The sequence below is a fragment of the Colossoma macropomum genome, unplaced genomic scaffold (genome assembly GCF_904425465.1).
Source record: "Colossoma macropomum unplaced genomic scaffold, Colossoma_macropomum, whole genome shotgun sequence".
Taxonomy (NCBI): domain Eukaryota; kingdom Metazoa; phylum Chordata; class Actinopteri; order Characiformes; family Serrasalmidae; genus Colossoma; species Colossoma macropomum.
The window spans coordinates 29,509,755-29,535,759 of record NW_023494794.1 but is presented as its reverse complement, the minus strand read 5'-3'; the positions used below and the strand labels follow the sequence as shown (position 1 = coordinate 29,535,759).

Here is a 26,005-nt window from a genome sequence, read left to right as displayed (position 1 = left end):
GCTGGAAGCACAGCAGAAATCTGATTACAGTCTGATTCAAGTAGACCTGGAGTTTCCCCATTATCTGATTACACGACTGCATGTAAACGCGTTGATTGGATTACTGATAAAATCTGATTTTCTGCAGTTATTGGATTATTAAGTGCAGGTAAACGCAGTCACTGTCTTTTATTCAGTAGAGTTGTGTTAGGGCAAAATGCACAGCATGCTAATTTCTGCTTTAATGATTTTTTAAATTATAGTAGAGATAGTAATAAGCTAAATATGTACATCATCCAAGGTGGACTTTCTTTTGTAAGGTGTCTTTCCCAAACACTGACCTCTAAATATACAATTGTGAAAATTATACTTAACTTTTTTGGATTTTTTGAATAAAAAAAAAAACAAAGATTTCTTTCGAAGTGAATTTGAATATATAGATTATCATGAGTTTAAATTTTAAATAAAAAATACTGTCCCCCATTTTTACATCACTACCAAAACAGAGTTTAGTCTGTGGGCAGAGCCTTATTTTAGCCACGCCCCTGCATTTTAGAGCAGGAAGTGAGGCTGCATCCCTGTGAGCAGTTAGATCCCACTGTTTTGAAGTAAATGAGTCCCAAAGTCTGAAAATCAGTGTGGAACATTAAGAATCATCATATTTTCTGCAGTTCAGCACTTTTTAGGTGTTTTAATATAAAATATGATGATTTTCTGTGTGAACAGCTGTTCAAAGCTGTGTTTGCTGAGTTTTTGAGCTCAAAATGAGCCAAAATTATCACTGAAACAGTCACTACTGACACATCTGGTCAAGTTTGGTAGAGTTATGATTGTTTTAATTATGACAAAATAGAATGTTCAGTCATTTGTGTTAATAAAGTAAACATAATTGCGGTACAGAGTCAATCAAAGCAAAAGCTATTTATTCCAGAGTCAGTTAAAGCCCCAAATGTGTTTCAGCTCTGATTTTAAACCAGTTCTGCAGAAAGATGTAGCTGCGTCTTTATCTGGTATCTGATCTCACTGTCAGCATTTTGTCTGAGAAAGTTCCACTTCGAGGCAGAACCTTATCATGAGTGAGACATCTGGAAAACCACAGAGGGGCAGGCCAGGTTGGGGTTGGTGCAGCGTTTTCACGCAACCCAAAAAGAGGATAAGAAAGATCTGGGCTGATAAATGAGGGTAGATCTGTCTAGAAGAACCGCATTTACAGCAAATCACCTAAAATCTGCCCAATTAGGAAACCTGTCTTCTGATTTATCTCCCACAACATACATGTTAATCTACACTGTTTTGATATCAGGGGCACATAGGAGGTTTATTTTTGATTTTTTGCCATGTACTGCTTTAACCAATTTATTTATACAGAGCTTTTTCAGCAGGTGGTGTCCAACAGCAGCTCTAACGAAAATCTGAGCCCTATAGAGTGTCGACAGTGAAAAGAGCAAATCCCTCAGAGCAAGAGGAAGAAACATTGAGAGGAACCAAGTCTCAAAAACAGAACCCACCCTCCTCCTTTTGTGTACAGCATAGTAGGTTTAGTGGGGCATGATGTTTAGAACCCATCCTATCTAGTTCCTGCATCCATATGGATAACAGAAAAATAACACAGCACATTGTTGATATTCTTGTGGAGTCCCTCAGGCTTCAGTTTTAGGGCCTTTGCTTTTCTCTGTGTACATGCTCTAGGTGATGTCATTAGGAAACATAACATAAATTTTCATAGCTATGCTGACGACACCCAGTTATACATTTCCATTCCTTCTGATGATCAAGACTCTGTAGACAGACTGACCAGCCGTGTGTCAGATGTTTCTCAGTAAATGTGGCAAAATTTTCTACAATTAAATCAGGAAAAACACTGAAATACTTTGCACGTTGGTACAATAACTCAGAGAAAGCTGCTTCATGAGAAACTTTGTGCTTTAGCTTCATATACCAAACCTGAAGTACTAAACCTGGGTGTGATCTTAGACTCTGAGCTCTGTTTTATCTGCATGTAAACACAGTCACTAAAGTAGCTTTCTGTCATCTGAGAAATATCAATAAAGTTCAGCCTTTTCTCTGTCAGAGCGACGCAGAGAAACCTGTTCATGCATTTGGTAGAAGCAGAGTTGATCACTGTAATGATCTTCTTACTGGACTTCCTAAGAAAACAATCCTTCCTTTACAACTTGTACAAAAACAGAACAGAGAGATCAGATCACTCCTGTTTTTTTTAAAGAGCTGCACTGGCTGCCTGTATCATTCAGGACAGATTTTAAAGCTCTGCTACTAGTTTTTAAGGCTCTAAATGACCTTAAAGCACCATTTACATCACAGAATGTCGGTCTGTTTAGGATCTTAGATCTGCAGATACTGACCTTCTGCAAACACCTTCTGTAACATACTGTAAAATTCTGCCTCCTAGATGTAGCAGAAGGAATCATCATAGTGAAGCCACGCCTCCTTTTTCTCATCCACTACCAGCTCTTTGAAAAATGACCCAGACAACAAATACATTAGTTATTAAAAACAACTAAATACACCATTTCTAAATCTACGTTCTTCATCAGAAATTGATGTTATTAATGTTAGTATCATATTTAGTAAAAGAAGTATCAGTTTTGTTACATGACTTACTGAAGAGTTCAATCATGATCAGTATAAAGATCAATAACAGACTCCTGCTCCTCATTGGTCCAGTTAGAGAGATGGACAGAGGTGGACAATACAAAAATGTACACTAAATTTACAGGACAGAATGCAGCACTTCATTCAGAAAAATAAGATTTAAACATTAAAAGAACTATTTTCCAAACCCTACTTATCCCTTGAAATTAAATTACAATTCTGCAGTAGGGTAACTCATGCAGGGGTGGATTTGAACCAGGAACCCTATATGAGAAGGACTCATGTAAACTGAGTGAGCCACCAATTAATGATAAGGGAGAGGGACTCAAGTGCAGTGCTGTGCTTGAGAGAGTCAAAACAAACGAAAACGCTTGCTGAGCTGGCAAGGACCAAGGAGTACAGTCCCCAGCTGGATTTGAAACCTCCTGAACAGAAGTCCAGCATAAACTCACTGTGCCACCAGGGGGTAGGGGCAAGTAAAATCAAAGGCTGTCAGGGAAAGACTAGTGGGCTTGAGATCTTGAAGAAAAAGGAAAACCACACACAATTTCCCAACACAATGGAAAAGGGTGGCAAAAGGCAGACAACAGAAGATGGAAGGACACCAATACAAACAGTCCCTGTTGTGGAAAATGACTGATTGAGAGAAAAGAATGCACATTCTCTCAAGAGAACTCAAAATCAAAAGAAGCTCAGAGAACAGGGAGAAACTTGAGGGGCTTACCAAAGTACTAGCTAGCCTTGTCTAGTACTCCGAAAAGAGAACCCACGAATAAGCACAGAGGTGAGGGTGAGCCTCCCTTACGTAGGGGAGGGACAGGTGCCACTGTTTGTCCCTAATCATGGAGGAGTCATGGAGGAGGCTCTGTGCCTCCCTCTGCTGGCCAGGGATGGCCTGGCAGGTGGCCCAGCCCCAGTCTGGACCCTTACACAATTCTGCATTATTGAGTGTTTGAGATGTAAACAGAGAGATTCAGAGTGGTTTGGTGTGAAATGGTTCAAGTTTCTTTACAGTGGTGCTGATAGGAACCAGGGGTCACCATGACTACAACACAAATATAGACATTTTATTTACTATCCAGAACCACCAGTGAACCTACACGAGTCTTCTGAGTTTATATGGAATGTTGATGATGGAAAATAGTGGAAAATCTGAAATAATAAGTTTTCTTTGGGGACTATTTTGCCTCACAGCGCCCTGCATGTATCCCTCCACCATGAATGGAGTTTAGGTTCACCAAAACTATCATAAAACAGTGTCTCAGTCATCGAATTCATAACCATTTCATTAAGTGACCCTTATTAGTCCCACAATGGGGAAATTTGACCCCCACATTTAACCCATCCGTGAAGTGAAACACCACATACACACTAGTGAGCACACTTGCCTGGAGCGGTAGGCAGCTCTATCCGCAGCACCTGGGGAGCAGTTGGGGGTTAGGTGCCTTGCTCAAGGACACCTCAGTCACGTACTCTCGGCTCTGGGGATCAAACCGCCGACCTTCTGGTCACAAGGCTGGTTCCCTAACCTCCAGCCCATGACTCCCCCATGCACGTTACATGTAGTAACTTTTTGTGAGGCAGCTTTCAGAGGTGGACGTCTGGTTCCTATCACCACCACTGTGAACAATTCTGACTGAGCGTTTCACACCAAACCACTCTGAATGAGTCTGATAACAACGGTTATTCATTCAGCCTGATGAGAAACTGTAGAACAGACTGAGTTTATATCACAATACCTACATTTAGAGTCAGTTATTCATTCAGCCTAATGAGAAACTGTAGAACAGACTCAGTTTATATCACAATACCTACATTTAGAGTCAGTTATTCATTCAGCCTAATGAGAAACTGTAGAACAGACTCAGTTTATATCACAATACCTACATTTAGAGTCGGTTATTCATTCAGTGTAATGAGAAACTGTAGAACAGACTCAGTTTATATCACAATACCTACATTTAGAGTCGGTTATTCATTCAGCCTAATGAGAAACTGTAGAACAGACTCAGTTTATATCACAATACCTCTAGAACACTTTTGTGTTTGAAAGATAAAAATGAAAATTTTGTTTTATAGGTAAGACAGTAATATGCTTGTTCACACAGTAAGACTAAGAGCTCAGCGTGTGAACAGGTAAGAGGAACACATTGTCCTGTTTAGTCATTTCCTCTCAAACGATGAGAGAAGTTTCACAGCGCTGGGCAGCTTTTTTATTAGCAGCTGAATCACTCGTTTATAAATAACTCAGTGCAACCTGGGCTGATAGAACTGCATCCAAACATGCAGCAACACAACAAGTTAAACACAACCTTTCAATTCAAATCAGTAATAAAGCTTCTACAGGATTAAAACTCTTCTGTTGGCTCTGTCCAGGCAGGGGCGTGGCCATGTGGTTGACACTAAAGCCATAAAAAAAGCTTTTACACCCCAATTACCACCCCAACTCTGACCTCCACGTAAATAATTTCATTGATTTTTAAGGTTCTTTACAGTGGAGCTGCAGTTTGAAATAATTCACTAGAACAGTCCATATTTTAATGAGGCAAAGTCAGTCCCACCACTTTCAGGTCTCTCAGATCATACACTGTAAACTGCTTTATGTTCAACCTTGTAATTTAATTTAACAGCAAAAATCTGAATAATATGCAGTATTTTTTTAGTTCATATATGACTTTAACTAAAATATCAATAATAGAGATATTAACATTCTTTTAAAGTGGATTGGGGGTTGTTTTATAAAGGGGATGCATTTTGGCCTTTTTTTTCTTACCAAGAGCCCTGATTACAATGGTCTCCTAAAGTTTGTACTTAAAAAATCAAAAATGACTGTTTAGTTGCTGTGCATTTTGCCATTTACCAACCCTGCTCAGTAACAGAGTGTTCTGGATGAGATGTAGAGCAAGAAGATGTAGGGTGGAGGAAAAAACGAAAGAAGAGCTGCAGCACTTTTCCGTCATGTCTGACTCTCCAAAAGTGTAGAAGACAAAACATCTCAGAGTTCCTTCAGTGACGGGTAGGAACACAGATTAATACTCTCATATTGATCCTTAATCAACACGTACATTGCATTATATTAACATTGAGAACAGTTAACAGTCATTTTCTATACTATTAAGTAATTAAACAGCTAAATAATTGGTTACATTTTGATGTGATTTACTTTCTGTTGCATCTTCACTTTTTTCCAAATTGTTTCAGTGTTAACACTGATCAAAATGTAAACTCTGCATTTTATTTCGGGAAAATACGAATTTAATACACAACCATTATGATTAACTTATCAAACAAAACTTCATGTCTACAAAACAGTACAGAAGAGGGAAAAACCTACTTCACTTGAAATGAAAGTCCATGTTACTGAACTCTTCCAAGTAATTCTGAACCCTTTATATTGCTCTGTTCATCCTGAAATTTTACCACAGTGTGAAGGCTAAATAGAATTTTCAAATTATGCAAAAAGTAAGAAAAAAGGTCTGTTTAATTAATTTAGTTATTTATTTAAACACCAAATCATTTTTATTGCTAAAAATAATGTCTGATGTGCTGAAACAGATTTGAACTCCTGTTGATAAAACCCATGTGAAAAGTTATGAATGCTGAAGGTCAGTAGTGTATTTTTATTTATTCATAAGGAAATAATCTATTAGACTCAAGTAAATTAAATGTTCCTCTTGCATTTTTTAGTACACAACATTAAATTTGAACAAAATTTTTCATGAACACAGGCCATAGAAGTCATATAGGCCCTAGCTACACATTTGAATTGTCTGAGCTTTATTATACACTTATTACACAGAGGGAATCTGTCGTATAACACATGCATGTATTCACCTGAAGATCGACATAGTTAACATGACAAACACAGAGCAGCACACCTGAAGGACGGAGCCCACATTTACCCTCCTGACCGCTCTGCAAATCTGCCAATCACAGCAGGATATGCTAATTATGAAAAGCAGCATCATCAGACTCTTATAACTTTCTGGTAACCACCCGACATCAGACTTTCACCGTAACGGGTAGCCGTTCACACCAGAGCAGGTAGGACCACTTTTCACTGGTGACTGTTTAATTACTGACTGACTCACTTTCCATAACTGGGGTGACCAGAAGGGCGACTGTCCTGTTGGGTCATTTTGGGTCAATTCTTTTTGTGAACTTATCATCAAATTTATAGACAATGTAAAAGGTAGGCTGGTTTAAAGTGTCCAGTGTCGGCTCTTCTAACGCTCTCTGTCCACTGGGTCCATTTAAGAGCAGCACAGTATCTAAGCGCTGCTTCTCCATGTTTAGTCTTCACCTTCAGCAGGACTGACTGACCAGTTCCTAATGATCTGAGAGTTCTGCTCGGCTCATATCGCTGCAGCAGATCAGATAAATACGCTGCTCCTGCACCACTAGGACGTTAAGACAACTGCTAAAACTTAAGTCATTTTCTATACTATTAAGTAATTAAACAGCTAAATAATTGGTTACATTTTGATGTGATTTACATTCTGTTGCATCTTCACTTTTTTCCAAATTGTTTCAGTGTTAACACTGATCAAAATGTAAACTCTGCATTTTATTTCGGGAAAATAAGAATTTAATACACAACCATTATGATTAACTTATCAAACAAAACTTCATGTCTACAAAACAGTACAGTCCTCAATCTTGCCAAGTTTAATTTTATCATCCTGTTTGTTTGTTAAATATAACTGAGTGTCGTCGGCATAACAGTGGAAATTTATGCCGTGTTTACTGATAATGGTGCCCAGTGGTAGCATATATAATGTGAATAATACAGGTCCTAAAACAGAGCCTTGTGGCACACCATACTTTACTTTTGTGAGAACAGATGATTCACCGTTTAAATTAACAAACTGATAGCGATCAGTGAGGTAGGACCTGAGCCAGGAAAGAGCTATTCCTGTTGCCCCTACAAGGTATTCTAGTCTGTCTAATAAGATAGTGTGGTCTATTGTGTCAAATGCCGCACTAAGATCGAGGAGGACTAACAGAGACACATTTCCTTGGTCAGAGAATAATAATAATAGATCATTTACAGTTTTTACTAGTGCTGTCTCTGTACTATGATGTGGCCTAAAGCCAGATTGAAATTTTTCATGTATTTGATTCCTATGAAAATAGGAGCTTAATTGTTTTGCTACAACTTTAGTAGTTTAAGAGATTTTGGGATGTATCCAAGGATAAGAGAGGAGTTTATTACTGACAGAATAGGCTTGGTTATTTCTGGCAAAAGTTCCTTGAGTGAACCTGTAGGAATCGGATCTAACATACAGGTAGATGATTTTGCGGAAGAGACTATTTTAACTAGTTCATTTTCTTGAAGTAAGGCAAACGATTCCAGCCTCTCTGCAGGGATCATAGTATTCTCAAGACTGAGGCTGGCATTGTGGGGAAGCAGGTTTGTAGAGTTTAACTGTGCGTTCTGAATTTTCTGTCTAATTTTTTCAATTTTATCACTAAAGAAGTTCATAAAATCGTTGCTGCTATAGGCTGATGGTATCTGGGGTTCACTAACTGTTTTGTTCTCTGTTAGTTTAGAGATTGAGCTGAAAAGTAATCTAGGATTATTCTTATTGTTTTCTATGAGAGAGGAGAGAGAGGCTGAGCGTGCTGCAGTCAGTGCTCTTCTATAGTCTATAAGGCTCTCCATCCAGACGGACTGGAACACTTCTAGCTTAGTTAGGCACCATTTTCGCTCTAGTTGTCTGGCGGTCTGTTTTAAAGCCCGAGTGTGGTCATTATACCAAGGGGCAGCTTTTTCTGTCTTACTAATTTACTTTTTAATGGGGCCACACTATCTAGAGTAGATCAAAAATGATCCTCTAAGAGCTTGGTCATAGTATCTAACTCAGTAGGATCAGATGGACAGCTGACAGAAGCTGATAATATAGGGTGGTTGTTGTGGAAAAAGGAGACAGAACATATGGTCCTTCTTAGAATAGTCTAATTCATCTGGAACTAAAGAGGAAAGGGACCTTGACCCTTGGACCTTTGGACCAGGGCCCCCTCACTTAAACATACCAAACCTGCAACATCAGATAACACATGGAGCTTGGATACTACAACAGTAAAAGGGAAAAATTACATATACATAATTATTTAATTTTATTATTATTTTCCAACATGGTGATTATCACATTTGAAGCATCGTAATCAGGTCACTTGTCATTCATTGGTGACATCCGAGTACATCACTTTATGGCCCAGGACTGACTCTGGATTTGCTACAGGCCGTCACAGAGACGAGGATGGTAACAAAATTGGAGGACAATTTTGAGCCATCCACTCAACCAGTGGCTCATTCAGCCAATTAACCATTTCATTTTAATTGTTTGTTCAGTTTAGAGGTTGGAACTGGAACACAAGAACAGAAATGTTCACATAAGTACCTTTTATATACCCTTTCATTATATGGCTCTGGCATAATGACAGAGTTAAACATTTTAATTTAATTCAATTCCTGTGTCAGAACCTCAATTCTCTCTCTCTCTCTCTCTCTCTCTCTCTCTCTCTCTCTCTCTCTCCAGGCATTTGTAACTGCTAACTCGAATGAATACTGGATTGGTCTCACAGATGAAATCACAGGACGGTGGAGATGGACTGATGGAACACGTTATGTAATGGATAGAAAGTGAGTTTTTTTTTTTTTCCTTCTTTCAGATTTTGTTAATGCTGAGGTAATCCACCCTCGTCAGACAGGGATATTTTTCATTCTAAATCCTTTTAAAAACCCAAACAAGGTTTCAAAGCAAGAAGCCCAACTGCGTATGCGGTCTAGAAAGTGGTGCTAGAAGGTTTGTGAATGCTCTACAATTCTCTGAATTTCTACATAAATCTGACACTAAATGTCTTCGTTGAAAAGGAATTTGAAAAGTATGAAAACTCTGTGATGTTGGTGGATTTTGTTGCACATCTTTAGGTCCTGCCATGGCATTTCTGTTGGATTAAGGTCTGAACTTTGACTCAATTCCAAATTGCCAAACTTCTTCTGCCTCAACCTTCATACTTAGGAGGCTAAAAGTATCTTTGTCACCTTCTGTTAAGCTTCACTTCTAGAGGGGAGACTCTGACATTCTCCTGTAGAATTTCCTGAGACACTCCAGAATTCATAGCCCCATTAAATGATGGCATGTTTTCCTGGTCCAGTGGCAGCAAAACAGCCCCAAACCGTGATACTGCCACCACCATGTCTCAGAGTCAGGATGAGGTTCTTATGCAGGAACGCATTTTAAATTTTTCTCAAATGTAATGTTTCACATTTAAGCTTAAAGTTTCTGTTTTTGCATCATCCATCCACATTAAATTCTTTCGGTTTTCTTCTGGCTCACCTAAGTGATCTTCAGAAAACTTTAAACAACAAAGTTCTTCTTGGAGAGTAGTGGCTTCTTCCTTGCTATCGTTTCACACACAGTATTATTGCTCAGTGTAGCTTGATGTCGGACTCATGAACACTGACGGTAGACAGTGGAAGAGAGTTCTGCAGATGCTCAGGTGTTACCCTGGGGTTCTTTGTGATCTCCTAGAATATTGTATGTCTTTATCTTGCGGTGATTTTTGTTGGATGACCACTCCAGGGAAAAATGTCAGGTGTTGAATTTTCTCTATTTGTACAATATCTGCCCGACAGTGGATTAGTGAAGTCCAAAAAGAAACGGATGTTTAACTTCAAGCCTGATAAACATCGACAACAGTTTTTTTTCTTAGATACTTAAAAGTCTCCCTAAACTGAGACTTGTGACTCACGCTTGACATTAGACAGAGTTTCACTTTCTTTTACCAACAAAAACATTCACTATTGGATCACTTTGTTCACTTAATGACTGAAAACTATATACTTGTTTTGTGTTATTTGTTTTATCAGGTTCTCTTCTATTGTTATGACCTGAAGGTCTATTTCTATGACTTTTAAGATGAAGATCTGATCCCATTTCAAGTCAAATTTTAATTCTTAAAAGTCTTTCTAGCACCACTGTACAACCTATAATGATGAACTGAATTTTGTAAGACCCAAAATAAATTAAATTTACATCTACATCACTAAACTTTGGCTTAGTATAAAAAAGTCATGACACTTCTGTTTATTTTGTGTTTGGATCTTATGTACAGTTACTAGTGAAATGGTACAGAAAAAACTGTGTGACCATTGCAGGAAGTGGGGACATGGACAGCCTGATAACTGGAGCGGTGATGGACCGGATGGGGAACACTGTGCACATCTAAGATACAGGAAGCTGAATGACTTGCACTGCAAAATTAGAATGAACTACATCTGCAAGGAGTAGAAACTAGTGAGATGTTGGGTGTTCAACATGTTTGTGAACAAGTCTGTGCTTTTATTATAATAATAATAGAGCTGTTCTTTTCCCCTAAGCCAGACTGTTAACCAGCAAGACTAAAAACAAGTAAATTATCAACAAAATGTTCAACAAAGAGATGTGAAAAGAGTTGTGAAACACTGGGTGTGTGCACACATCCACCGATTCCTGAATGAATGTACTGAGATATTAAAAAGTGCCTTTGGATGGAGTGTGGAGGACAGTACTGTTAGAACCAGGCATCATCACGTATATGAAATAAATGGCTGGAAATGATTGGAATACATAATGAGGTTCTGCTGAAAGATCTGAAGTTATATTTACCGCTCATTTTTAGCCCATGTTAAACAAAATAAGCACCACCTCAGCTCTCTCAGATATGGATGCCTGTTGGATGGTACGTCACTGTAGTTCTCTCAAAAATGTCCTCCTACTATTTTCGTGGTTGTTCTATTTAGCAGAACCGAAGCTTATTTTGTCCTCATGAATAGAACCCAAAACCATTAATCAACTGGAATCATAAACCTGCCCATTCAGAGAGGAAGCTTTGTTTATTGGAAGTTAAAAATGATTTGTTGGTTGATCAGAGAGCTCAGAGACAGAAGGTCATGTAGAGGTTCTATCAAGTAAATGACAAGCAGATGAAAAATGTTAATTAAGTCTAAAGCACTTGTTAAGAAAATGTGACGTGGCAGTGCAGCTTACAGCTAACTGAGTCACTGACCGACTGACTGACACACACTGATTGTGTTTACATGCACTTAATAATGCAATAACTGCAGAAATGATCATGTTTACATGCATTCGGGTAATCTGATAATAGAGAAATGAAGTTGAAAAACTTGAACTTCGTTTCGAGGCTTTTTTTAAGATAAATGTTGCGTCACTTTACCTGAAAATATGAACAGACATCATCTAGCAGATGAAGAGTATTAAAATCTTTTATTTTGTCATGCTTGAATTTAGTTTCAGCGTCAGACTGAGAAATCGGAAAGAAATCAGAGTAAGAGTTTACAGCACTGAGAAATCTGATTACTGAGCTAAAATCCAGCCTCTTTATCAGATTTCTTAATCGGATTTCTAGACCTTACTCCGATCTAAGAAATCTGAGTGTGCTGTTTACATGACCGTTTGAATAATCAGATAACTGCAGAAATCTGATTATGATTGGATTATTGAGTGCATGTAAACACACTCACATGCACAAGCATCGCCCAAAATGAACCATGGGTAATGCAAGCTAATTAAAAAAAGTGACATCATCATCCTGCAATACAGAGCTAAATTATAATAAATGAAAGAACAAAAACACAACACTTTCACTGGAACCTGCCAGGGGTCTTACTAAAGCAACAGCAGCTCTTCCTAAACTAAGTGCTCATGTGAGCTGCGTCTGACCTCAGCTGGACATTCTCCCCCTGCAGGATAAACAGTGTTACTTAGCAATTGTTCACTCTTTCAGGTGAGGATAAAGTCCGTAAGTGCAACTACATTAACTGCATCTCAGTGTAAGCTGGAATGTCGAACGATCACTGTGTAAAGAAATCCACCAGTGTAAGCTGTGCTAGCTCTGAAGTTATAATGCTAATGTTGTTAGCGTGTATGCTAACAGCAATAGAACGAGTGGGCTTTGCTCTTTTTTAGAGGGAAAATGGTTAAAGTGCTGATCATTAAACAACATTTCATCTAAAATTATGTTCTAGATGGTCCAGGTGGTCCAGGAATTCCAATTGGTCCAGGTGGTCCAATTGGTCCAGTTGGTCCTTGTAGTCCATGTAGTCCAGCTGGTCCTTGTGGTCCAGGTGGTCCTTGTAGTCCACGTGGTCCAGGTGGTCCCGGCGGTCCCGGCGGTCCTTGTAAATTACTCCCCTCTTGTCTGTGGTAATGCTCACACACCCAGCCTTGCTCTTCTCCAGGGATGAAAGGCGTCTCCAAGCGCACCGGATCACCGACCAGTTTACACCTGGAAAAACTGTCATCCTGGAGAAGAAATTACAGTCAGTTAATCAGACCAAGAGAACCCACCTACACCCAGCAGTGTCACTCAGAGACCCCCTTCACTGATTTCACCTCCTTTTCTCAGTGAGGTTCTTCTTGATCAGCTACACATCCTTTCAGACCCACAGCGCTGAGTCGTCTTCTCACAGTGGAAGGATGGACAGAAACACCTGTGGATGTTTTCAGATCTGATCAGCTTGATTTTCTCCTCTCTCTCAGAGATGAAAGCTTTAAGTGCTGGCAGTTAAGTGGGGGCAGTTTTGGGGTCGACCAGCTCTTCCAGGTGGTTGTTAGGAGGCACGTTTTCTCTGCAGCTTTCAATTTTTCATTTTTAGAAACCCTGCAATTATTTATCTCCCTTAGCAAGTGGATGGTTTCATATCTAATCTCAGAGACGTCTGCTTTAGCCATTTTAGATGCTCATGAAAGAGAAATGTGGGTACCCCTTTAAAATAAGACCACCCTTACAAAGGGCTTATGAAAGGTTTTTATTATTAGTTAGGGCATAAACACTTCATTAATATTAATAAGCAGTTGTAGCAAATTAATAAAAAGGGCAAAAGTAAGTTGTTGTATGTGGTGAATATGAATGTGATCAAGAAGTAAACATCAAAATCTGAGATTTATAAGTACAAATTAATGTGGTTTCACTATTTGGCAAATAACAGCTAAAAGTTGCCCTTTTTATTTATGTGGTAAATGCTTATTAATGCTTTTAAGATTTGATATTAGGCTTAGCGTTGGAGGCTTTTGTGCCTTTTTCTGTTAATATGTTTCCTGCTTTTTATCTTATTCTGAAAATTGGATAACTTGTACTTAATGGAAGCTTTAGCACAGATTAGACTCTACATACCTTCAAATTCTACACCTGAAGTCATCAAAATAGTATCAGTCATACAGATTTTAAATGATGTTGAATCTCACCTCTGCTACCAGCAGTTTCTTCTTCTTAGCCTGAGTTACCAGCCAGTCCTGCAGACATACAGCATTTATACTGGGCTTCAGTGCAGTAATAGTGGTCAGTCATAATAACAGGCCTACTGTATATGTACTGTACTCAGTGGCGAGTCAGGGACTGCAGGGTTAGTGAGGATGTTTTTTTGTTTTTTTTCCCAGAGTAATGGTACACATGTCTACCTTTTCATAACCTAATGTTTTAAAACAGAACAGTAAACTATAAAGACTGGAGTCTAGACATGGTGAGTTGGGTCAATACAACTAAAAGTATATAATTGTAGCGGAATATGGAACAATAATGCTCCCTAACTAAAAGAACTGGTGACGTACTCTAAAGGGTTCTGTTCCAGTGGCAGTTCAGTACCTTGTTTTCTGATAGTGTACCAGCTGCTCCTCATCTGGGTTCTTTGCAGACATTTATCTTACATATACATATATAAGTACAAAAGCTTTTAACTCTAGAAGCTGCGCAACACATTGTTTCCATGAATGAAACTTCTCTGGGAGGGTTTGTTGTTTTTCTAGTGAATGATGTCGCAAAAAACTGCACTCACTCACCACTGACCACTAACTTAAGCTGTAATTTTGTTGTTCAAATATGTAAATATTACATCTAAACTATATCGAATAGATCAAATATCTGGCGTACAGCTGTGTTGTAGGCAGGCAGGACCAAAGCAAGTGGAAATAGTTTTTAAATGTTATTTTTTGCACATTGTACAAGTAAATACAACACACATACAAGTACAATTGTGTTTTAAAGGCTATTCACTCATAAGCACTATGAACACTTTGGTATGTTTTGACTTAAATTCAGAAAGATCTTTATTCTATATCTTTTCATGACCCACCCCACACCAATCAGATGCCGTGCACCCCACCCCGACCCCCCCCCCACCCCCATTATCTGCCCTGTGGTCTTTGTGAAATATGTATAAATATATTAATTTGGGAATTATTATATTTATCATTATTATTACACAGAATATTCTTTTACCCGGTTCCTCTGTGTTAGAACGGCGAGTCTGATGTTGGATCCTCTTGCTCTGCAGAACTTTGCTGCTTCAGTGCAGTTCCCCTCTGCCTCCCAGATCAAGTAGAATGACCCATCATAGAGAAGCCACGCCTCCTTTTTCTCATCCATTACCGGCCCTATGAACAAAAACACAGACAATACAGTAATTATTAAAAAAACACTGTTTCTGAAAGAAATCATTCATCAGAGCACTTTTGTGTGAAATGTTGTGAATGATGAAGGAGCAGGTTTACAATTTGATTCATCATATTTTATTGTACCAGCTTGTGTCGCAGCATATCATATTGTACTTGTTTCGGGACGGCAGGGAGGCGGACCCAAGTGCTAAGATGAAAACCTGTGAGAAAGGGTGTTAAATGAGTTCATTGAGGCAATGGAATGTAAATTGGGCACGTTGGAGTTGAGGTGACCCAGAGGCAGGCTCGAACCGCTGATGTACCACTGCGCCACCGGGAAGCACAGCCGACAATGGGAAAAACATCTCAAGGAACAGGAAATAAAAAGGCGGGAAAAGGGCAAACAAAGGGGACGCTGAAAGCAGCTCAAACAAAGGCTGAACTAGAAACGTGAAATAAAAGATAATCAGAAAACAAAAATTACTTCCTCTGTAATTATGAGAGGAAGGCAGACCTTATGCTTCACTTGTTTGCTCTTAGTGGCTCAAACACCTTTATTTGGCTTGGAGCCATTTGTAGCTCAAGCATTCTTGTGGTTTTTAAGTAGTTTGGGGGTAATTTCTTTCTTTAGTTTTTTTTTCAGCCCTCTTTCCTTTTCTTTTCTTTTGTTTTTCTTTCCTTTTCTATTTGTTTAAATACCCACCTGGGCTAAGTACCGTACCGGTCATCCCTCTACAAAGGTGTGACATAGTGCTGCTGTTTGCCACGGCCTTAAGTAGAGGAGACACTCTAAATATTCTAAGAAAATGAAGATGAAAAAATTAATATGTTTTAGCCTCTTCATTCTTACTGTATTGATAAACGTATCAAATTGAATCAAGGCAGCACTCTAACATGGCGAATAACGGATGTGGTGAATTTTACACCCCTGAATGTTACTGCAGTGCTGAGAATGATCCACCACCCTAATAGTACCTGCTCTGTGAGGGTCCATGGGGGTCCTGACCACTGAAGAAAATCACAGAAAATCTCACTCTAGAGACGACGGCAGAGGAGAGTGGGCACATTTACAGCAGATGTAGAAACGGTTAAGGTTTCATTTCACCTGTTAGTGTCTCTGTAAGTAACTTACTGAAGAGCCCGATCAGTATCAGTATAATGACCAGGAACAGAGTGTTGAAGATCAGCAGGATCATCATTAGCCTGCTGCTCCACTGTGATCCTGTTAGAGATGGACAAAGATGGACAAAGATGGACAATGTGAACGAGAAAATGCTCCCAGCTTTACAGCCCAGAATTCAGCAGCTCATTAGTGAAAGTGAGACTGATTTAATGTTAATTAGTAAACAAAGGAGAGATCTACGTGTAATCCAGTCACTGGAGCGAGTTCTGTGACTACTTTCACTAAAAGTGAACACAGATGAGAATTATGGAGGCAGCTGTCCAATAAACAATATATACATCAATAAAATCCAGTGTTTATCACCTTAAAGATAAAGCGTTTAGCATAAAGCTCACACTGATGAGTACTATAACTGACAGAGTGGTGAGTAGCGAGTCCAGGAGCATGGCAGCTCTGATCTGCATAAAAGAAAAAGAACTTCTGCTTTTGAGGTTATTAGCTCTCAATAAGAGCACGAAGAATATTACTTCATTTATTGACTAATTCAAGAAGAAAGTCAAATTCAAAATAAAGGCAGAAAAAACAGAAGACCACCCAATAACTATAGAATAACATAATACAACTGAGATAACAACCATAAACTCTCTGGGCAAAAAATGAATCACCTTATGTGTTTAAGGTGGTGACTAATTTTTTGTCCAGGGAGCTTGTGAATAAAAATCACTTGGCTTCCAGGTAACAATTGCTTCTAGAAGTCAAGGCAGGTCCTTCACAACCCATTTCTGAAAGAACGCTCCACAGGAAGTGATTTTTATTCACAAGCCTGGAACACACCGGCGGTCCCTGTCCATCAGTTTCGTCTTTTGGTCGCAATTCTGGTGAGAATTGCCTGTAGACTGGGATTTTTGCCACTGCTGGTCGACCCGTATGACCGTACGCTACAATACACCTGCATATTCAGCTACTTCCTTCACACTGGGGCTTTTGGCACCCAAATGCAATCACTCCTTTTTGCCAATCATTGGCATCTGCTTTATGACCCATTTTGCACACATCAAAGAAGACACTTACTCCACTGTACCACTTTTCTCAATCTATGAATCCCAGCACACACCCTGTGGGTTTTTACAGCCCAATCATCCTCGTGCAGGGACCTGAAGTTACTTCCACCTTAAACATGCAAGGTGACTAATATTTTGTCCTGGCAGCTTATTTCCCCATTCCTTTGTTATGTGGGTTCATCTTCTACCCTATACAACTTCTCACCATCACCAGCTTAACAAGTAAATCACCTCATGTTAAAAAGTGAGATTTTAATGTTAATTCTCTGCTGTATTGAAGGTTCTGTGTGTTCTCACCATGTGTTGGGTTTGGGTTCTTCACTGAAGGAGGATACTGGAGTGTCTGGTACACGTCCTCCGTCTTCACACACTCAGACAACTCCATCCTGCTGGTCTCCAGTTCCTCTTGTGAGAGTGGTTTCACTAACACTTATTTGGACTCTACTAAATTAGACTGACATAAGCAGATTTTGTTCAGTGTCATGTTTCCAATACATGGCAGATTTTATAGTGTTAGATGTTAGGCAGCTCATGCCATGTGCTAATTTTTAGTTAGCCATAATGACACCTGATGTGAAAATGACCTGTAATTAACACTGTTATAGCTTAATGTACAAAATCTGTCATAACGACTCATAACAGCATATCGGTCTGTCAGAAGAAAACCTTGTGTCTCCAAAATGGTAACTTTACAGGAGAAGGGAAAAACATACTTTACTTTTAATGCAAGTCAATGGAATCTGAATTTTTTCCAAGTCATTTTGAGTCATTTCTGTGGGTCCATTCATCACGAAATTACACACAATGTAAAGAGCAACAGACGCTTTCACATTATGTCAAAAACTGAAAAACGACAAAAATCTATATACAAGGTTTTGTTCCAACAGCGATATGACCTACCATGACATGTTTATGACATGTTTATGACTTGTTTATGGTTTGTCATTATCAGAGGAGATATTTTATTAGGATTTCAATTAAGCTGCTGCCGCACCACAGTCCTGTTTTGTTATTTTTAACGTGCTTTTGTCAACATAAACACTGAAGAAATGAAAAAAGTGGGAAGAGAATGTTAATCGAGTGTACTGTACGACACACTGCAGTAAAAGTAATAATCATATCATGGTGAGTGAAATCATCATAAATCTAGGCGATAAATATAATATTCCTGTAAGACTATTATGAGAGTGTTACTCATTTACAGATTTCTTTATTTATTCGAGGTGTTTTGAAATCGTCTTATTGTCTCATGTTTTACAAGCAAAGCAAAACAATACCTTTATAACATTATCTGTATCCTATAATGTCAAAATGAGAAATATTACATATTTGACTACACATGAGATGTTGCTCATGCCAAGATATCACTTATTTCCAGTGTATAACTAACTGATTGTTACTACATCATTACATTTCAATAATATAGAAAATAAATAGCAACTCTGAGCTTCTGAATGTGAATGTAAAGTAATCAGAAGCCAATTAAGGTTCACTCAGTATGAGAATAGAGGATTGAGTTCCTACCCGTCACTGATGGAACTGCCTGTTGTGTGTCTTCTGTAGTTTTGGAGAGACGGACGTGGCAGAAAAGTGGAGTTTGCTTAACTTCACTTCCTCTTTCTTTCTTAACCACAATACGTTTTACGTGGTCAAACACACTGGGCTGCATTCATGTACATACATCTAACCAGCAGTTGTGGGATTTGTGAGTGTCATCTTTGGTTGGTCTATATGAAATCACATCTGATTGGAGTGGTGAACATGTGAGCGTAATTAGGGAAGTTAAGTGTATTTCTAGAGCACCTTTCATAAACAGTGGCAATTCAAAGGGCTTTACATAAAGGAAAATAAGAGCATTAGAACGTTCCTCAGATCCAACTCAGAACGGCTTTTGCAAGGATAGTTACAATTAAAAGAAAGTTGCAAAACAATTACAAAGAAATGAAGCTGCAATTTTACTCGAGTCAGTTACTTTCAATTACATTTACAGTTAAACTGCGTCGGATCTCCAGCAACTTATTTTGTGCAAACATAAAACTGAGCTCCAGTACTGTCATTTGATGGCAGTGGAAATAATTTCCAGTATAGTTAAAGTTAGTCTAACACCTCAATATTTACCCTGTCTGTCCAGAGTGACTCCTTGGAGATTTTAGCCATGATTCAGCCAGTAATCCAGTTCAGAAAATCAGCATTCAGATCCTGCGTTTACATCCATTTAAAAGGCCACTTAAAACCCCCACAGCAACGTGTTCAGTACAAAACTTTCCATCGTGTCTCAAACAGTCCTCTGATCGACTCAGACTCTGAGTTTAGTGCTGATAATCAGACGTTTACAGATAAATATGCGTAAAAAAGCAGAAAAAGGCGATAAAATGTTAAAATGCCTTGTCCCATTCAACACTGTGTGCACATCCCTCTTTCCCTCAAAATCACATAAACATGCCCTAAAACACATTTTAACAGATAAATAACAATAAATACAACAAATGTCATTAAAAGTATTATTATAAAATTGAATATTTAGCTCTGTCTTTGTCAGTGTGTACACATTTGGTGTGAAAATTCGTTTATAAGAATTGTAAATATTTCACCTTTTCCTGATGTTTATTTGTGCCGCACTGTCTGTGTAACAGCCTCAATTTGACTTTTAATTGATTTTTAAACATAATCGTGTTATTTACAGTTGTTGAAAATGTTTAAAATATTACAATTTTACAAGATCTCAATTTCAGCTTTTATTTCAAACTAAACACAGTTTAATCAATCACCTCATTCAATCAGTGATCACTAAGATCAGTTCAGCAAATGCAAAGTGTTTCCCAGTTTATCAGTGGCTGAATGTGTGCAAAACAAAATAAAGACATAAATGCTGATTTTTCTGTTAAATTCTAGTCAAAACACTCTCAGAAATAAAGGTACTAAGCTGTGACTGGGTCAGTTCCCCTCCTGTCACTGGGGTGGAACCCTCAAGGCTCCATCTCAGTACCTTTAGTCAGGGAACATAACTGAACCATAATCCACTGAATGATATGTTCTAAGCTGTACTGACTCCACACACCCCGTCTCGTCTCCAGGCTTTTATTTTACTGTTCTGTTTAAAACATTCGGTTATGAAAAGGAACAAATACGAACTTTTCACCTGGAAACACTTATTTAAGGTTCACAATCAGACCTTAAAACCACTGTTGGAGCTTTGAGGGAACATTTACACTGTTTGTACCTTGATTGTACCTGAACAGAACCTTTATTTCTAACAGTGTAGTGTGCACTGTATTTTAGTAGTGCCTGATAAAATGGAATTTATTTAACGTTAGCTAATTAACTTCTGACAGAGCCATAAAATCACCAGTGGTGGACGAAGTACACGAATCATGTACCTGAGTTAAAGTAGAGACACCCAAGGTAAAATATTACTGCAGTAAAAGTAGAAGTTCCTCCCTTTAGACCTCCACTTGAGTAAAAGTACAAAAGTATTTGCCTTCAAATGTACTTAAGTATGAAAGTAAAAGTACTAAAAGATTAATTATGGCTCTGATGTCCTATTATCATTTCTGTAACAAGACTCGCTTCATTAACTCATTTTAGGTGAAAATACTCCAGTGTCTCTCTTGGTAAACCAGTCTTTAATAGAGTCATTAATTAGTGACGCTGATGTCTATTAAAATGATCATCAGCACAAAACACTGAAGGCAAACAGTTTCCATCAGGTAGAACTGAGTGGCTCTGAAATCACTTTTTACAAACAAGCAAAGTTTCAGTTTAAGATTTATTTACAACTTAGTTACAAGTTAAAATAAGTTTATTAAAAACATGCTTTAAACTCAGATTCACAAATGAGTTTCCTTTACTAAACTGCATCTGTAGGTCTCTGTTCATAAAAATAAACTAGACAAAACTAATTTACTATAAAATTAAATCGTGTTTGTATAAAAACATCTCAAAACTCATTCAGTCCATCGGAACATCAGCACTAGTGTTATAACAGGAATACACTGTTAATCAGAGTCACCCACAAACACTAACAACTGTTCTCAGGGATGTAGATACACTGTTTCAGGGAAGTCTATGAAGTGTGTAGAGTTATTTGCTGTGTAGTTATGTTTAATGTTATTCTTTGGTTGATCGCCTAAACAACACTGTAAACAGTGAAGCAGCACAGAAGTTGATCTGAGGTGTTTCTGAGGTTTAAACTGATGTAAAACAATTTCATCTAAATTTAAATGTTGCTTTGCATTGTTTCACTGAAAGATAAATTGTTAGACAATGTTGCTCTGAAGAGGACTGACTAAATACATGTTTCAGTGCAGTTTGTAAAACATTGAACACAAATCAGCTATAGATATTATTATTAATATTATTATTATTATTATTATTATTATAGTATTTTAATATGGTGTATCATGATATAATATTTTTGCCATATTGCCCACCCGTAGGTCTTCCTATATTGTGTCTTGTTTCTTGTGTATCGTATGCAGTGATGGTCAAAGCACACAAATTCACTGCTTCAGTAAGAGTAGAAATGTTCTTCTCCACACAGTATAAATATATATGTGCTCTGTTTATATGTTTGTGTTAAAACTCAAATATACTCGCTTTTGAACATACTTAAGTATCTAAAGAAATGGATTCTATTATTTTCTAATGATCCAACATTTCTTCTCTTTTTCTCTCCACCCAAAATCCTGAGATCTCGGCTCTCTGATTAAAAATATTGCACACAACAATACATCACTTCCTTTATTCATAAAAACTTGTCAGAGTTGCCCAGGCCAATGTACAGCTGCTAAGATACGACTGAAAGTGCGTCAAAAATTTTTCATTTCACAGTATTTCAGAGAAAGTGTACAAAGGTGGGGCACTTTTAAAGAAATGTACTTTAACAAGGACACACTGTGTCCCTGTGTCACTGGCGTGAAGCACCGTGGGGTACCAGTATTACCACATTTGAAATATTTTTGTTTTTTTTCTGTTCTGTATACAAGTTACCAGAGTGCTAGTAGCTCCCCCTTGTGGATACACTTGTTAATCAAGAGTGAGTGAGCGAGTGAGTGAGTGAGGTCCATGTTGTCCTTCGTATCTAAAGAAATATACCTTATAAAAGTACAGATACTTGAAAAAAGGGTTTAAGTGCAGCAATGAAGTACATCTACTTTGTTAATGTCCATCACTGACTGTGTGAATGTGCTGTTGTGTATCGCTTAATGACTATTGTGTTTCGCACTGTCGACAGGGTTGTATAGGTGTGTAGCAATAAAAGAATCAATCAACTTCAAATCAAAAGAAAAATCCAGTATTTTATGCATTTAAAAAGCAAATGAAAAACAGCAGAATTTAATTTTGTTAATAAAAGCACCAAATCGCTAAAATGAATTTTGCTAACATGGATTTTCTCATGAACATCCAACATATCAGTCATTTTCATGCAGTGTGATCTACGCCTTGCAGATGTAGTGCATTTTAATAGAGCAGTGGGCGTCGTTAAACCTCCCAGCCGTCTTTATATGTCCACAGTCTTCTCCTTCCTCTCCCAGACTGAGATCCTTCCAGTTGTCCGGCTGTCCAACTACCCACTCACTGCAACGGTCACAAAACGTTCACACTTTTAGACATTATTTACTTATATTAGGTAATTTAAAATTATCTCACTATACTGGCAAATCAGTTTGCTAGTTTCAAGCATGTTTCTTAAAATATAGTGAGATCATTTTACTTAATAAAATTACCCATAACAAGTAAAAAATGTCTAGAAATAAGGAAAATAATCTTAAATTAAGCTTACAATAATCTCAACAGGAGAAATATTAGATTTATTGACGATATTTAAGATAATTTTACTTGACAAGACCCCATTTTTGCAGTGTAATCTAAACACTGCATCATTTGGAAAGTTCTTTGCTAAAAATTCTCACTCTTTATTCATGACGTAAGGCGTTCCATCGTCCCATCTCCACTGCCCTGTGTTTTCATCTGTGAGACCAACCCAGTAGAAATTCGACGTAGTCCTGGCAGTGACAAACGCCTGGAGAAAGAATGAGAGCAGGAACAAGATTTTGAGACACAGCCATGGAAATAAATTCTAATGTGGGCTTGACACTAGGGGTGGGAGTCTCTAGGCACCTCATGATTCGATCTGATTACGATTCACGATACGATAAAATGATTATCGATGCATCTTTTTTTCAATACAGGATTTCTTTTTCCCCAAAGTATTTGTAATAGTCTATAATGAATTTACTTTCAATATCTTGTATTAATAAATCAAACGAAAGCGATGAGGCAAGTCAACTGGAAGGCTCTCATTCACTGCTCTTGTTTGGAGCACATGAGACGCTGCTGCCACTCATCTGTGATAAAATGCGCTGTTACGGTGAAATAAGATGCTGTGGCAGTGGGCGTCCACGCAGCACGGTACAGCTATCCTACCCGTTTTCTTCAAGGATTCCAGAACTGCGGTTTTGGTCTCGTTGCAGAGAGTGGGGTGGTCGCTGTGTCAGTTAAATATCTTTGAGACTGGACGCTATTTCTTGGCTCCAGCATGAAAGCCCTGGTTCTCAGTGATTGAGTACGGACGCAAATCCTTGGCGGTAAAAGTTGGAATAGAGTCTGTAATTCGCTTCGCCTTTCCCGAGTTGGGTGAAAAGCTCTGGCATACAGTGTGGCTCTTGTCCAGGTCCTTTTTCCCTTCAACTCCATAGAAGCCAAAGTGCTTCCATACGCTCAGGGGTCGGCAACGTGCGGCTCTTTTACTGTCCTGTTGCAGCTCTGCATCAGAATTAGGTTTTTAGGTAAAAATAAAATAATCCTCCTTTGCAGTAAAATAAAGCTCTGCTGATCGTTCAACACAGTTTAACAATAAATGGCCTTAAACGCTACTAATTCACCTGTAACCCTGAAGGTTGGGGTGCCGACTGCAGGTCACACAGCAACGCAGACAACATTCTCACCTAGCTAGCAGCTAATGACAAGACAAAGAGAGAGATTTTGGACTTCTTTGCATTTATAATCACTCCAGCTGGTTTCTTGGTACATTTAATCTGCAACGAGAAACTGACAAACACTTGTTTGAATTTTTCTGTCACACCATAAAAGGTGCAGCAGTTACATTCTGGCACCTCAGGCACCATTTAAGGTGGAATGGAAAAATTCAAACAAGAAGCTGGTGAATGAGAAGCCTTGTAAAAAGCCTTGTAAAAAGTCGAACTTTGAGAGACGTTTTACAAGAAACTATTCTACTTTTGAGGAAAAGTTTCCTGCTGGAGATGCGAGAAAAGCAGCTATAGCTGAGTTAAAGCTCAAAGCAGAGCAAAGGAAGTCTGCGTTTTTTAATATTATATTTTTTATCCTAGACTAGTACATCAGCACATACTGAGACATATTTACAGCCAAGATAGTAAAATGCACATAAAATGTTGTGGCTGGTGAGGTAGATTGATTTTTGTTGAGAGGACAAAATGGCACTTCTTAACATTTGGGTTGCAACCCCTGACCTAGCTTTTAATGCAGAGGGTGGCGGTCGGACTGTCCGGGCACTGCACTTCCACACTTCCAAGTTCCGTCGTTTGCGTTCTGTCAACATTATGTTATCAATTAAAATTTCCACAACTGCATCGTGATGCATCTAAGAATCGATTTTCCCCCACCCCCACTTGACACCAACTATAGAATGATGCACATCTCCAGAATCCTGTTGCCTCACTAAATGACCCCTATATATATTAATAATAACAATAAAACACATAATAAAAAAAACTGCGTGCAAAAATGCAGAGGTAGAAAGTTTTCAGCTCATAGTGACAGCAGTAATACAGAGACAGACTGAACGTGATCGCTGTCCAAATAAAAAACACGTATCTCCATTTTTTGCTGATTTTTATTATTCTTTATCATTTGTACCTGCCAGCTGTCTTTAACACTGTGTGAAAATTTCATGATGAAGAGATTGATAGATATGCTCTATAACCTTTTGGAATAGAACTTCTTACTGACGTTAAAAGTAAAAGTTTTTGTCCTCTCCTGTAAAGTTACCGTTTTGGAGATACATGTTTTTTGGACAGTGACAATATGAAAAGAATGTGCATGTGTTCCTCACCCGTTCATCTTTAGCTTCCAGTTTGAGCAGCAAGGCATTCTGGGACCTGCAGTAATCTCGTGCCTGGTGCCAGTTCAATTTGTCATCAGAGAAAAAGTAACACTTGCAGCCATAAAGAGTCCATCCAGGCTTACAAGTCGATCCTCCTTAATAGAGAAATTCAGAGAGAGTCGTGTTTTACCAATTTAAACCTAATGAGAAACTGTAGAACAGACTCAGTCTATAACACAATACCTACATTTAGAGTCAGTTATTCATTCAGCCTAATGAGAAACTGTAGAACAGACTCAGTTTATATCACAATACCTACATTTAGAGTCGGTTATTCATTCAGCCTAATGAGAAACTGTAGAACAGACTCAGTTTATATCACAATACCTACATTTAGAGTCGGTTATTCATTCAGCCTAATGAGAAACTGTAGAACAGACTCAGTCTATATCACAATACCTACATTTAGAGTCAGTTGTTTTCCAGTCTAATGAGAAACTGTATTTATAAAGTTTCTTCCTGATGAACATTAATACAGGGATGGAGATGGATCTTTATACCTGCTGTTTTACTGCTGCTGTCCAGTTTGGTCTTCATTTCACACAGAGCAGCCATCACTCTCTGATCTGAGGAGGAGAAGAAGAAGAAACAATCTGACCAGACTCTGCAATAATAATAATGGTATTAATAACAACCAGATAATAAGATG

At 38.3% G+C, this 26,005-nt stretch overlaps 2 protein-coding genes across 3 annotated transcripts in view; both read right to left on the bottom strand.

Moving 5' to 3' along the window:
- Positions 1 to 11,454: 11,454 nt before the first annotated feature.
- Positions 11,455 to 19,630, bottom strand: LOC118814940 (collagen and calcium-binding EGF domain-containing protein 1-like). 2 transcript variants are annotated; one of them, XM_036580845.1, is made up of 6 exons: positions 18,738 to 19,630; positions 17,511 to 17,667; positions 16,162 to 16,251; positions 14,875 to 15,029; positions 13,845 to 13,892; positions 11,455 to 12,902 (listed from the first exon to the last, which is right to left on the bottom strand). In XM_036580845.1, exons 2-6 carry the CDS (start codon positions 17,596 to 17,598, stop codon positions 12,615 to 12,617), a joined length of 669 nt encoding a protein of 222 aa, XP_036436738.1. In that variant the 5' UTR covers positions 17,599 to 17,667; positions 18,738 to 19,630; the 3' UTR covers positions 11,455 to 12,614. The 2 variants fall into 2 exon arrangements, with proteins under 2 accessions (XP_036436738.1, XP_036436739.1); XM_036580846.1 differs by lacking the exons at positions 17,511 to 17,667; positions 18,738 to 19,630 and adding an exon at positions 16,516 to 16,540.
- A 1,469-nt stretch (positions 19,631 to 21,099) lies between these two features.
- The window catches only part of LOC118814932 (asialoglycoprotein receptor 2-like), a 69,456-nt gene continuing 64,550 nt past the window's right edge, over positions 21,100 to 26,005 (bottom strand). Inside the window, exons 5-8 of the mRNA XM_036580830.1 lie at positions 25,857 to 25,922; positions 25,306 to 25,451; positions 23,126 to 23,235; positions 21,100 to 22,790 (exon numbers count right to left, since the gene is read on the bottom strand). Of these exons, the coding sequence (XP_036436723.1) occupies positions 22,649 to 22,790; positions 23,126 to 23,235; positions 25,306 to 25,451; positions 25,857 to 25,922 (464 nt within the window). The 3' untranslated portion in view covers positions 21,100 to 22,648. The remainder of the gene's footprint in view (positions 22,791 to 23,125; positions 23,236 to 25,305; positions 25,452 to 25,856; positions 25,923 to 26,005) is intronic.

Excerpts from the sequence above, each read along its gene's own strand:
- LOC118814940 (XM_036580845.1), bottom strand. The coding sequence starts at position 17,598 with ATGGAGTTGTCTGAGTGTGTGAAGACGGAGGACGTGTACCAGACACTC. Across the intron at positions 13,893-14,874 it reads TTCTAACACAGAGGAACCGG|GACTGGCTGGTAACTCAGGC; the intron begins GTAAAAGAATAT and ends GTATGTCTGCAG. Across the intron at positions 12,903-13,844 it reads AGAAACTGCTGGTAGCAGAG|GATGACAGTTTTTCCAGGTG; the intron begins GTGAGATTCAAC and ends TTTCTTCTCCAG.